This window comes from Paramormyrops kingsleyae, chromosome 19 (assembly GCF_048594095.1).
Source record: "Paramormyrops kingsleyae isolate MSU_618 chromosome 19, PKINGS_0.4, whole genome shotgun sequence".
Taxonomy (NCBI): Eukaryota; Metazoa; Chordata; class Actinopteri; order Osteoglossiformes; family Mormyridae; genus Paramormyrops; species Paramormyrops kingsleyae.
In genome coordinates this window covers 4,771,586-4,785,870 of record NC_132815.1, presented here as the reverse complement: position 1 = coordinate 4,785,870, position 14,285 = coordinate 4,771,586, and the positions used below count along the sequence as shown (strand labels likewise).

Below are 14,285 nucleotides of genomic sequence, written 5' to 3'. Positions count from 1 at the left end.
CAAATTCTGTGCCACACAACTGCACACTACACAAGGCACCGCCACATCAAGATTCCCCTCCTCCTTGTGCTCTCAGCTTCGAACAAATAATACGTACACCATCAGTGGGACTACCCCCCACACAACTTACAGCTGGCCATCACTAACCACTGGTCATCAGTAGCTAAAGGAATCAAGGGTCTCCGACTAGTGGTGTACCAAAACAAAAAACCCCCAATCCCAAAACACAAATAAAAATACAAAACCCCACTTCCATACAATTAACACTGGAATAACCAGTTAAAAGGATGAAATGCAGTCAATAGATCCACTCGTTCACAATACAGCAGGCAGGCAGACCAAATAGCAGCCGTAGCAGTAGAGCAGGCAAAGCAGCCGCGGTAGTGGAGCAGGCAAAGCAGCCGTGGTAGAGCAGGCAAAGCAGCCGCAGCACAGCTGGCAGGAAAACCGAACAGCAGCCGTAGCAGTAGAGCAGACAAAGCAGCCGCAGTAGTGGAGCAGTGGAAACATATTCTGTGGATTGACAAATGACACTTCTCTGTCAGGCAGTATGATGGACCAGTCTGGTTTTAGCCTTTGCTGGGAGAATGTTACCTGCTAGCCAACTGTAAAGTTTGGTAGAGGAGGGATAACGGTATGGGGTAGTTTCTTAGGGGCTGGGCTAGGCCTCTTAGTTCGAGTGAAGGGGAATCTTCATACCTCAGCATACCAAGACATTTTGGACAATTCCCTGCTTCCAAATTGTTGGAACAGTTTGGGGAAGGCCATTTTCTGTTCCAGCATGACTGTGCCCCATTGCACAAAGAACTTGAAGACATGGCTGGGTGACTTTCATGTGGAAGAACTTGACTGGCCCACACAGAGCCCTGACCTTTGCAATTAACAAGGCATTCATGTCACAATGGACAAATGGGCAAAAATTCCCACAGACACACTACAGAATGTTGTGGAAAGCCTTCCCAGAAGAGTGGTAGCTGTTATATCTGCAATGGGGGGACCAACTTCATACTGATGCTTATGAATTTAGAATGGCATGTCACAGAAGTTCCTGCAAGCATAATGGTCAGGTGTCCCAATAATTTTGCCCGTATAGTATATTATGTAATGGATATGCAGCGTAGAACATGGTTGGTTGACGGATGGATGACTATATAGCACCACCTAATGGCCAATGAGTAATATTACTGCATCGTGCCTTATAGTTTTCAATAAGACATTATTGCATCCAACTCTGTTATGTTTTAATATCTTTGTTGAGATATTTGTCTTTTCAGGCAATGTGCTTTGCAATATAGTAAGGTTCAGTTTGCTCAGGCTAGATGCTAAAATTCTTTATTTCTTTAACCATCCAAAGAGAATCTTTCTTTTAAGCAGTTTTGTGCCTGTCATAGTGATGTACTTTGTCTTCATGTGAGAATGATAATAAAGTTTTATCATTTCGCATTAAATTACCTTTAGGCGTATTTCTCGTGATTTTTTATTACTACATTCTTAATGTCCCCCCCCCCCTTTACAGTCCATGCATTGTTTTATGTTGCTCAATCATGAGCATTGTCCCAACAGCTCAGGCTATCGTTTATATATTTGCATCTTGTGCGAGTCTCTGCGACCTTTTGGCAAGCTCCAAAAATATTCATATTTACTTGTCCAACTAGCACATATCCAAAGCTACAAATGTCAAATTTGCACATATGGAGGGGCAACTGTATACAAAGACGATGAACATGCTTGGGCCCCTGAGTATGTTACTCACTCTTGAGCATTGTCCCCGCAGCATAGCTTTGAATATTGTTGCTGCTAAGGTGTGTTCTCTCATGCTCCTTGGCAACGAGTCTCAACAGCTTCAGTATATAAACCAGAGCACCACAGCCTGCAGTCAAAGTGAAATCTATTTTCTTACTAGGCCTTCAGAACCGGAGTAGCATGAACTTCTCAAATAGCTCAAAGCACATCAGTGATGCATATATAGAAAGAGAGTACTGCTATGACTCTGTGACTGGGTCATGCAAGAAGAATCTCCAACCTTTCAGCTTTCAGTTTTCCATGTTTCTTTTCATGAGCTTTGCTATACTGGTCACAGTAACTGGGAATCTTTTGGTTATAACATCAATAGCGCATTTTAAACAACTGCACACCACCACAAACTGCCTCATTCTCTCACTGGCGGTTTGCGACTTTTTGATGGGGGCCTTTGTCATGCCGTGCAGTGCGATGCGGTCGGTCTATGGCTGCTGGTACCTGGGAGACTTTGTGTGCAAGATCCACACCAGCACAGACGTCATGCTCAGCACCTCCTCCATCTTCCATCTCTCCTTCATCTCTGTAGACCGTTACTTTGCTGTCTGCACCCCACTTTTGTACCGCTCCATAGTCAACTCTGTCACTGCTCTCCTGATGATCATAACCAGCTGGGTCTTCCCAGCCATCTTCGCCTATGGGATGATCTTCTCAAACCTCAACCTGAAAGGCAGTGAGCACTTCTTTGAGACACAGGTGCAGTGTGTCGGAGGATGCACAATGTTTTTCAGCCCAGCATCAGCTGCATTCTCTACTATTTTCTCATTTTTCCTCCCTGGGCTCATGATGTTGGGCATTTATCTTAAGATCTACACTGTAGCAAGACGTCAGGCCAGATCAATTAAAGATCTGACACGGCAGATTAAGGTGGAGGATGGAAATGGGTCTGCAGTCTCTAGGAAACAAGAACGAAAGAAGGCAAAAACCCTGGCAGTGGTGGTTGGAGTTTTCCTCATCTGCTGGACCCCTTTTTTCCTCTGCAATATTATGGACCCCTTCATTGGCTATTCCATCTCACCCACACTGACTGATGCCCTGTTTTGGTTTGGTTATATGAACTCGGGTTTCAATCCTTTCATTTATGCTTTTTTTTACTCTTGGTTCAGAAAAGCTTTGAGCATAATTCTCAGTGGCAGAATCTTTCACAGAGATTCTTGTCGAATGAAATTGTATTCTGAATGAATGCATTAATTGACTATGCAAATACTTTTGTTACTATTTTATCAGCTAAGTACTTCTGGCTTTTTCAGCCATTATAAAAGCATTTCCAAGATAGTCTCAGGTCCATATCTAAAGACTAAACACGTAAAACGGGTTCTTTTAAAATGAAAAAAAGCCATTTCCTCTGGTCACAACCTTTGCAGAGTTCATACGATTGATACTTGAGTTTATTGTTTTTACTTCTGTTTTATGTATTGTAAATTTTAAATGTGTATGTAAACACTGACACAAATCTCGCAGATTTTTCATTTCAATCATTTCTCAGTATGGCTGTTCGTCTGTGAATAACACAAATTTTTTTTTTGCAAAATGCAGCCTGGTTCTTTCTCATCAATGAAGGGCTTCTTTCTTGCTTTATGGGACTTCAGTCCTGCTTCTAGGAGCCTGATACACACTGTCCTAGCAGTGCACTTCACACCTGCACTTAATATTTCCCATTCCTTTTGAAGGTCACTTGATGTCATTGTCTGATTCATGAGAAACTGTCAGATAATTTAACGGTCATCTCTGGCATTACAATATCCCTTGTACCCTCTACTTGGCTGGTTTCTGGTCGTTCCCAGCGTCTCCTGCTTCACCATATTCTTGTGCTGCTGTCTTAGAATTTTGACCTGGAAGCAACCTGCTGCTCAGCGTAGCCTTCTGCCAGCAGAACCAGGATTAAACCGGGATTTAAAAATGATGGTCTCTTAATTTTTTCTACGGCTGTGTGTATGTTTATATATATATATATATACTGGTTTGAATCCCATGACCACGAAAACAATCATATCACTGTTGGGCCCTTGAGTGAGGCCCTTCCCCGAACTCTTCTAAGGGCCCCGATAAATGCCTGACCCTGCGCTCTGACCCCAAATATCACTCTCACCTGTTCATGTGTATCTCATAAGATGGCAACGCAGGATATATGAGAATCAAAGAATGCCAACGTACTTCTACGCAAGGAAAATATAAGTAACTTATTATCTATTATGTGCCCAGGCCATGGTTTTATTCACTGCGTTTCCAGTAAAGCCTTAATGAACCTTCTCCAGAGCGCTGAATCTATGGAAAGGTGTTATTTTTTTAATTATTAATGAGACCTTTAGAATAATCTTTCTTCCTGCTGCATAACCTGCCTTAGCTGTTACTATGATCATTTCGCCCAACATGTTTACCCCAACTAACCTGAATGGTGTGCCAGTTTGCCCAGTGATGGGGTGGCACCCCATTCTGGGTTGTTCCATGCCTTGCGCCTATAGCCTCTGGGATAAGCTCCAGACCCTCTGTGACCCTGAATAGGACAAGCAGTTACAGAAAATAGATGGATGGATATTCAGTATGGAAAATGGCCTGTTAATGGATGAATGACTATTTAGCACCACCTAATGGCCAATTAGTAATACAGTGTCTTGTAGTTCTCTACGAGACATTTCGCTTTCAACTCTGTAAGTTTTTATATCTTTTTTAAGATCTTTGTTTTTATTTCTTAAATAACACAAAGAGGATAACAATGGCAGATGCCTCCAATGACAAAAGATTATGACTGACCTGCCTACTTAGGCCTGTCAGAACAATTTATAGTTGTAATGTCAGATTTCTCAAAGGACGCGGTGAGGTAGTATACTCAATTTAATAATAAATAACCCGGTGAACTCATTCAAATGACATCATTCCTCTTTACTACATTTTCATGCATAAAAAAATTTAAATGAAAATGAATTTATGTTTATTTAAAAGTGTTGTGCTAATCATAATACATCAGCTTCATTTGCGACTTATAATAACATTTTATTGTTTTGTATTAAATCATCTGTAGGTGTTTTATTCGTAATTCATAATTCTCAGTGGCAGAATCTTTTACAGAGATTCTTGTCGAATGAAATTGTATTCTGAATGAATACATTAATTGACTATGCAGATACTTTTGTTACTCTTTAATCAGCTAAGCACTTCTGGCTTTTTCAGCCATTATAAAAGCTTAATGCATCTTATTACCCAACAATGTTTAAATTCTAATACAAATGGCAAATATAACTTTAATGTTCCTGTGTAATGAAGAAACGCTGACAGATAACAAACTGACTTGTAGTTGTATGTGTTACTTGAAACTTGCAGGCATTTTTGAATTTTACATTGATCTTATTAAAATTTGCTCACTGATCACTTAGCCCAGCATGTTCACCCCACCCAACATCATGCCCTGTGCTTCTCGGCAACAGAGTATCGATACACTATATGGAAAAAGTATTGGGACACACCTCTTAATCTTTGAATTCAGGTGTTTCATTCAGACCTATTGTCACAATGGTATAAAATAAAGCACCGAGTCATGCAGTCAGATTTACAAACATTTGTGAATGAATGGATCATTCTGAAGAGGCAAAGAACTCAGCCATGAAGTGGCAGATCACAAAGTAACAGAGCGGGTCACTGAGTGCTGAGGCGCAAATTGCCAGTAAGTCACCAGCGCTCTGTTGACTCAATAACTGCAGAGGTCCAACCTTCCTCTGGCATTAACTCCAGCACAAAAACTGTGCGCTGGGAGCTTCATGGAATGGGCTTCCATGGGCGAGCAGCTGCATGCAAGCCTCACATCACCAAGCGCAATGCCAAGCATTGGATGGAGTGGTGTAAAGCATGCTGCCACTGGACACTGGAGCAGTGAAAAAAAATTCTGTAGATTGACAAATGACACTTCTCTGTCAGGCAGTATGATGGACCAGTCTGGGTTTGGCAGTTGCCGGGGGAATGTTACCTGCTAGCCAACTGTAAAGTTTGGTAGAGGGGGGATAATGGTATGGAATCGTTTTTCAAGGGTTGGGCTGGGCCCCGTAGTTCCAGTGAAGGGATGATCTGCTGAGTACCTCAGCATACCATGACATTTTGGGTAATTCCATGCTTCCAACTTGTTGGAACAGTTTGGGGAAGGCCATTTTCTGTTCCAGCATGACTGTGCCCCAGTGCACAAAGCAAGGTCCATAAAGACATGGTTGGGTGAGTTTGGTGTGGCCTGCACAGAGCCCTGACACAATCCCATCGAACACTTTTGGGATGAACTCAAACAGAGATTGTGAGCTAGGCCTTCACATCCAACATCAGTGACTGACCTCAAAAATGCTCTTCTGGATGAATGGGCAAAAATTTCCACAGACACACTCCAGAATCTTGTGGAAAGCCTTCCCAGAAGAGTGGCTGCTGTTATATCTGCAAAGGGGGGGGGGGGGGGGGCAACTGCATACTGATACCTGTGAATTTAAAATGGGAATTTAAAAGTTCCTGTAGGTATAATGGTCAGGTGTCCCAATAATTTTGTCCATATAATATATTATGTAATGGATATGCAGCGTAGAACATGGTTGGTTGACGGATGGATGACTATATAGCACCACCTAATGGCCAATGAGTAATATTACGGCATCGTGCCTTATAGTTTTCAATAAGACATTATTGCATCCAACTCTGTTAAGTTTTAATATCTTTTTTGAGATCTTTGTCTTGTCAAGCAAAGAGCTTTGCAATATAATAAGGTGCAGTTTGCTCAGGCTAGATGCTAAAAGTCTTTATTTCTTTAATCATACAAAAAGGATATCAGTGGCAAAGGCCTGTAATTAGCCCTGTCAGAACAATTTTAAATTGTTATGTCTAATTTTTAAGTAGCATCTTAAGGTCGTACACTCCATATAGTAATATATAACTGAGTAAAATCATTCATATGAAAACATCCCTCCTTGTTGCCTTCTGATGCATATATATAATGAATGCGTTGATATATGCAATAACGATAAACATGGGTTTGGGGCCTGGACATCCCCAAAGTATATTACTCACTCTTGAGCATTAGCCCTACTGCATAATTGCATTGAATATTGTTGCTGTTAAGGTGTGTTCTCTCATGCTCCTTGGCAACGAGTCTCGACAGTTTCAGTATATAAACCAGAGCACCACAGCCTGCAGTCAAAGTGAAATCTATTGTCTTACTAGGCCTAGTAAAGAACCGGAGTAGCATGAACTTCTCAAATACCTCAAAGCACATCAACAATGTGCATATAGAAATACAGTACTGCTATGACTCTGTGAGCGGATCATGCAAAAAGAATGTCCAGCCTCTAAACATTCAGTTTTCCATGTTTGTTTTCATGAGCTTTGCTATACTGGTCACCATAACTGGGAATCTTCTGGTCATAACATCTATAGCGCATTTCAAACAGCTGCACACCACCACAAACTGCCTGATTCTCTCATTGGCAGTTTGCGACTTCTTTTTGGGGGTCTTCATCATGCCATGCAGTGCGATGCGGTCGGTCTACGGCTGCTGGTACCTGGGAGACTTTGTGTGCAAGCTCCACACCAGCACGGACATCATGCTCAGCACCTCCTCAATCTTCCACCTCTCTTTCATCTCTGTAGACCGCTACTTTGCTGTCTGCACCCCACTTTTGTACCGCTCCATAGTCAACTCTGTTTCTCTTCTACTGATGATCATAACCAGCTGGGTCTTCCCAGCCATATTCGCCTATGGGATGATCTTCTCAGACCTCAACCTGAAAGGCAGTGAGCACTTCTTTGAGACACAGGTGCAGTGTGTTGGAGGATGCACGATGTTTTTCAGCCCAGCATCATCTGCATTCTCTACTATTTTCTCATTTTTCCTCCCTGGCCTCATCATGTTGGGCATTTACTTCAAGATCTACATGGTTGCAAGACGTCAGGCCAGATCAATTAAAGATCTGACACGGCAGATTAAGGTGGAGGATGGAAATGGGTCTGCAGTCTCTAGGAAACAAGAACGAAAGAAGGCAAAAACCTTGGCAGTGGTGGTTGGAGTTTTCCTCATCTGCTGGACCCCTTTTTTCCTCTGCAATATTATGGACCCCTTCATTGGCTATTCCATCCCACCTACACTGACTGATGCTCTGTTTTGGTTTGGTTATATGAACTCCAGCTTCAACCCTTTGGTTTATGCTTTTTTTTATTCTTGGTTCAGAAAAGCTTTGAACATCATTCTCAGCGGCAGAATTTTTTACAAAGATTCTTGTCGAATGAAATTGTATTCTGAATGAATACAATTGACTATGCAGATACTTTTGTTACTATTAATCAGCTAAGCACTTTGGGCTGTTTCAGGCGTTATAAAAAGCTTAATGCATCTTCTTATTCCATCAAATTTAAATTCTAAACAGTGTTATATTGGAAACCTGAATTAAATGTCTTACAATCGTGTATTGCTAGAAAATTTCAGCTGCAGGTATGAAGATAACGAGAGCTTTAAAAACAATCTCTCCAAAATTGTCCCAGGTCCATATATAAAGAACACTTACATCAAACAAGTTGTTTTAAAAAAAGCTGTTTCCTCTGGTCACTATCTTTGCAGAATACACAGGTTGATTTCTTTTTATTTGTGTTTTATGTATTGTCTATTTTAAATTTGTGTGTATATGCTGACATAAATCTTTGGGCTGTAGATGTGTAGCATAATCATAAAGAGGCACTGGGGCATATAAAGATCCTCAGTACAGATTTACTGACATACTGTGAAAGACCCTGTTTCTTACACCCTCATTAAGATGTGACTGCCGCCCTCTGCCCTCTCGGTCCGTCACCTACGTCATCCAGTCTCTGTCCTTCTCAGTTTGCTTTATTTTTTTGGAAGGTTCTTAATTTTTTCTTTCTTTTTCTTTCTTTCATGCATTCTGTGTAATCTCTGTATTGACACCTTTGATTGGGGGGCAGCTTGCTGCTAACTGGGCCCTTTGCTTCTCACGCTTACATCACGCTTAGGTAATACAGCAGGCCCCCCAGGACTGGAGTGGGGCCGTCTCAGCACATTAATCACACACTCAGTCTTTCTTCCTCTAAACAGTCACAGTGGAAATCATTCATCTCCTAGTGCATGTTGGCTTCTCATGTTAATCAGTCAGACCTATGAAACTTAGTGTTACAAAACCATTTCTGCAATAAAGTAATCAAAAAAATAAATGTGTGTGTATATATATATATATAAACCACATAAACCATTGCTTTCACGTAGAAAATCTAAGATGTGTTGATATTTGGAAAGTCACTGGTTCGAATCCCATGACCACCAAAACAATAATATCACTCACTGTTGGGCCCTTGAGTGAGGCCCTTCCCCGAACTCTTCCAAGGGCCCCGATAAATGCCTGACCCTGCGCTCTGACCCCAAATATCACTCTCACCTGTAAATGTGTATCTCATAAGAGGGCAGCACAGGATTTATGAGAATCAAAGAATGCCGACGTACTTCTACGCAAGGAAAATATAAGTAACTTATTATCTATTATGTGCCCAGGCCATGGTTTTATTCGCTGCGTTTCCAGTAAAGCCTTAATAAACCTTCTCCAGAGCGCTGAATCTCAATAAATCACAGGTTTCCTTAATCACAGACTGTGACATGATGCTGAAGTACTGGAAAGAACATAGGGCGGTATGTGAAGACCACGAATGGTGTGGCCAGTGTGAAGGTGTTCAAATCGTGTGGTCAGCAAGATGACTTCACTGTTGGATGCGGAACTAGGCCCTAAAACCATATCACCACAAAAACTGGGGACTTCACTTTAAAAAAAAAAGATACATGACTTCGGATAGCAGTGCGTTCTAAATAATTATTTAACAATATTCCAGCATGTCAGCACTTTTGCAAGATGAACAGGCACTTCAGGCACTGTGGTAGCTCAGTGGGTAGCCCTGTTACCTCTCACCTCCAGCACTGAATCCATCGAATCCTGCCGCTTTGCATCTTGTCTCCACTCTGTGTCTGTGTGGAGTGCATGTGGAGCACCCCCTGGTGGCTGCTATGGGACCTACAGTACCCAAGGTCTCCCTGAGTCCCACAGCCCAAAGACATGCAGTCAGGCTAATGTTTTCTCTGAGATACCTGTAAGGTTTAGGTCAGTGTGTCCTCTGATTGGTTGGTGTCCCATCTAGGGTATGAAGTATGTAGGTAAGAAACTAAATATATAGAAGGATGATTTACGCAGATTAGAATTGAAACATACAGAAGGATGGTATTTCTAATAGTAGATGTATCCCTTAGAATAATCTTTCTTCATGCTGTATAACTTATCTTAGCTGTTCCTGTGATCATTTAGCCCAGCATGTTCACCCCACCCAACACCATGCCCTTTGCTTGTATGCAATAGCTCCAGGTGTGTAGATATGATGTAATGAATAAGCAGCATAGAAGATGGTTGGTTGTTGGATGGATGACTCTATAGCACCACCTAATGGCCAATGAGTAATAATACTGCATACTGCCTTATACTTTTCAATAAGACATTATATTGCTTCCAGCTCTGTTAAGTTTTGATGTCTTTGCTGATATCTTTGTCTTTTAATACAAAGAGCTTCTTGAGATAATAGTGTGTACACTGCTTGGCCTACAGTAGATGCTAAAATTCTTTTTTCCTTAAATACTCTAAAGAATATATAAATGGCACATGCCTCCAGTGACAAAAGATTATCACTGACCACCCGACGTAGGCCGGTTAGAACAACTTATGACTGTGATGTCTAACTTTTTCAAAGAGCATGGTAAGGTAGTACATTCAATTTAATAATAAATTACCAAGTGAAATCATTCAAATGAAATCATTTCTCTTTATTGCATTCTGATGCATATACACTCACCTAAAGGATTATTAGGAACACCATACTAATACGGTGTTTGACCCCCTTTCGCCTTCAGAACTGCCTTAATTCTACGTGGCATTGATTCAACAAGATGCTGAAAGCATTCTTTAGAAATGTTGGCCCATATTGATAGGATAGCATCTTGCAGTTGATGGAGATTTGTGGGATGCACATCCAGGGCACGAAGCTCCCATTCCACCACATCCCAAAGATGCTCTATTGGGTTGAGATCTGGTGACTTTGGGGGCCATTTTAATACAGTGAACTCATTGTCATGTTCAAGAAACCAATTTGAAATGATTCGAGCTTTGTGACATGGTGCATTATCCTGCTGGAAGTAGCCATCAGAGGATGGGTACATGGTGGTCCTAAAGGGATGGACATGGTCAGAAACAATGCTCAGGTAGGCCGTGGCATTTAAACGATGCCCAATTGGCACTAAGGGGCCTAAAGTGTGCCAAGAAAACATCCCCCACACCATTACACCACCACCACCAGCCTGCACAGTGGTAACAAGGCATGATCGATCCATGTTCTCATTCTGTTTACGCCAAATTCTGACTCTACCATTTGAATGTCTCAAGAGAAATCGAGACTCATCAGACCAGGCAACATTTTTCCAGTCTTCAACTGTCCAATTTTGGTGAGCTCGTGCAAATTGTAGCCTCTTTTTCCTATTTGTAGTGGAGATGAGTGGTACCCGGTGGGGTCTTCTGCTGCTGTAGCCCATCCGCCTCAAGGTTGTGCGTGTTGTGGCTTCACAAATGCTTTGCTGCATACCTCGGTTGTAACGAGTAGTTATTTCAGTCAAAGTTGCTCTTCTATCAGCTTGAATCAGTCGGCCCATTCTCCTCTGACCTCTAGCATCAACAAGGCATTTTCGCCCACAGGACTGCCGCATACTGGATGTTTTTCCCTTTGCACACCATTCTTTGTAAACCCTAGAAATGGTTGTGCGTGAAAATCCCAGTAACTGAGCAGATTGTGAAATACTCAGACCGGCCCGTCTGGCACCAACAACCATGCCACGCTCAAAATTGCTTAAATCACCTTTCTTTCCCATTCTGACATTCAGTTTGGAGTTCAGGAGATTGTCTTGACCAGGACCACACCCCTAAATGCATTGAAGCAACTGCCATGTGATTGGTTGATTAGATAATTGCATTAATGAGAAATTGAACAGGTGTTCCTAATAATCCTTTAGGTGAGTGTAAATAATGAATGAATGTTTATTCAAAACAGTGTTCTGTCAATCATGTTGATGCACCTTGTTTTCATGTTTGGATAACATTTTAATAATACATACCATTTTAAACCAGCAATAGTTTTGTAGGTGTTTTTTTTATGGTTTTTCAAGTTCCCCGAACACTGGCCCGAGAGGCCGCTCTGTTCATGCCTTCATATATACAACAATAATACACATGTGTTTGAGCCCATGACATCCCCAGAATTTTCTCACTGTTTTTGTTCACAATGTCCTTACAGCATAATCACATTGAATACTGATGCTGTTAGGGTAGGTTCTCTCGTGTCCCATGACAACATGACTTCTCAGTTTCAGTGTATAACCCAGTATATAGTATAAATTCACAGTTTTGGTTATTTGCTAGTTGGCCGTGAGCAATTAAATGGGGGCTGTCAAAAGCTCACAGAAACTCGCACACGATGCAACTTATGCATCTTGTGCGAGTTTCTGTGACCTTTCAGCAAGCTCCAAAAATATTTCTATTTAATTGTCCAACTAGCACATTACCAAAGCTACAAATGTCAAATTTGCACATATGGAGGGGCGACTGTATACAAAGACGATAAACGTGCTTGGGCTCCTGAGTATGTTACTCACTCTTGAGCATTGTCCTCGCAGCATAGCTTTGAATATTGTTGCTGTGAAGGTGTGTTCTCTCACGCTCCTTGGCAACGAGTCTCAACAGCTTCAGTATATAAACCAGAGCACCACAGCCTGCAGTCAAAGTGAAATCTATCTTCTTACTAGGCCTTCAGAACTGAAGTAGCATGCTCTTCTCAAATAGCTCAAGCCACATCAGTGATGTATATATAGAAATACAGTACTGCTATGACTCTGTGAGCGGATCATGCAAGAAGAATGTCCAGCCTATAAGTGTCCAGTTTTCCATGTTTGTTTTCATGGGGTTTGTTATACTGGTCACAGTAACTGGGAATCTTTTAGTCATAACATCTATAGCGCATTTCAAACAGCTGCACACCACTACAAACTGCCTCATTCTTTCGCTAGCAGTTTGCGACTTCTTAATGGGGACCTTCGTCATGCCGTGCAGTGCGATGCGGTCGGTCTACGGCTGCTGGTACCTGGGAGACTTTGTGTGCAAGATCCACACCAGCACAGACGTCATGCTCACTGCCTCCTCCATCTTCCACCTCTCCTTCATCTCTGTAGACCGTTACCTTGCTGTCTGCACCCCACTATTGTATCGCTCCATAGTCAACTCTGTCACTGCTCTGCTGATGATCATAACCAGCTGGGTCTTCCCAGCCATCTTCGCCTATGGGATGATCTTCTCAAACCTCAACCTGAAAGGCAGTGAGCACTACTTTGAGACACAGGTGCAGTGTGTCGGAGGATGCGCAATGTTTTTCAACCCAGCATCAGCTGCATTCTCTACTATTTTTGCATTTTTTCTTCCTGGCCTCATCATGTTGGGCATTTACCTCAAGATCTACACTGTAGCAAGACGTCAGGCCAGATCAATTAAAGATCTGACACGGCAGATTAAGGTGGAGGATGGAAATGGGTCTGCAGTCAACAAACAAGAAAGAAAGAAGGCAAAAACCCTGGCAGTGGTGGTTGGAGTTTTCCTCATCTGCTGGACCCCCTTATTCATCTGCAATTTTATGGACCCCTTCATTGGCTATTCCATCCCACCCACACTGACTGATGCCCTGTTTTGGTTTGGTTATATGAACTCGGGCTTCAACCCTTTGGTTTATGCTTTTTTTTACTCTTGGTTCAGAAAAGCTTTGAGCATAATTCTTAGAGGCAGAATCTTTTACACAGATTCTTGTAGAATGAAATTGTATTCCGAATGAATGTATTATTAGGCTATAAATCCATCTGTGTTACTATTTAATCATCAGCTGAATACTTGTGCTTTTTTGAGCTATTATAAAAAAAACTAACTGCATCTTCTTACCTCTGTATGCTAAAGTTCTAACTATCTGTAGAGTGGAAAATTGTATTAAATGTCATTAAAAAGGAGTTATGTATTGCTAGAAAAATATAATTGCAGCTACCAAGATTACTAAAGCTTTTTTTGTATGTATATGCCATCAAAATTACTGGGGGGTAAGATGAGTAGCATATTCACAGAGAGTGTCTTTGGGACACATAAAGACCCTTACTGCACCTTTACTGACACGTCGTACAAAACATTATTTGCTCCCTAATCTCAGTAGATCGGTATTAGCATAAACATATAATCCTGGTATTTCTTACTACCCTCATTAAGATGTGACTGCCGCCCCTCTGCCCTCTCAGTCCGTCACCTACGTCATCCGGAATCTGTCATTCTCAGTTTGCTTTATTTTTTCATAAGTTTCTTTATAAATGAAAACTACAGTCAGATTTCTTGTTTTACCTTCGCTAGGCCTTCAGACCT

General features: G+C 41.7%; 3 protein-coding genes across 3 annotated transcripts; all 3 read left to right on the top strand.

Moving 5' to 3' along the window:
* Window positions 1-553: 553 nt before the first annotated feature.
* LOC140581047 (trace amine-associated receptor 1-like) lies at window positions 554-2,979 on the top strand. Its single transcript, XM_072702800.1, has 2 exons — window positions 554-561; window positions 1,923-2,979. The coding sequence occupies exons 1-2, from the start codon at window positions 554-556 to the stop codon at window positions 2,977-2,979; spliced, it is 1,065 nt and encodes a 354-aa protein (XP_072558901.1).
* Window positions 2,980-5,714: 2,735 nt separating this feature from the next.
* LOC111836190 (trace amine-associated receptor 1-like) lies at window positions 5,715-8,060 on the top strand. The gene is made up of 2 exons (XM_023797230.2): window positions 5,715-5,722; window positions 7,004-8,060. The coding sequence occupies exons 1-2, from the start codon at window positions 5,715-5,717 to the stop codon at window positions 8,058-8,060; spliced, it is 1,065 nt and encodes a 354-aa protein (XP_023652998.2).
* A 4,603-nt stretch (window positions 8,061-12,663) lies between these two features.
* Window positions 12,664-13,716, top strand: LOC111836141 (trace amine-associated receptor 1-like). Its single transcript, XM_023797156.2, has one exon. It carries the CDS (start codon window positions 12,664-12,666, stop codon window positions 13,714-13,716), a length of 1,053 nt encoding a protein of 350 aa, XP_023652924.2.
* The last annotated feature ends 569 nt before the right edge of the window (window positions 13,717-14,285 follow it).

Coding starts and splice junctions, on each gene's coding strand:
- LOC111836141 (XM_023797156.2), top strand. CDS start 12,664: ATGCTCTTCTCAAATAGCTCAAGCCACATCAGTGATGTATATATAGAA.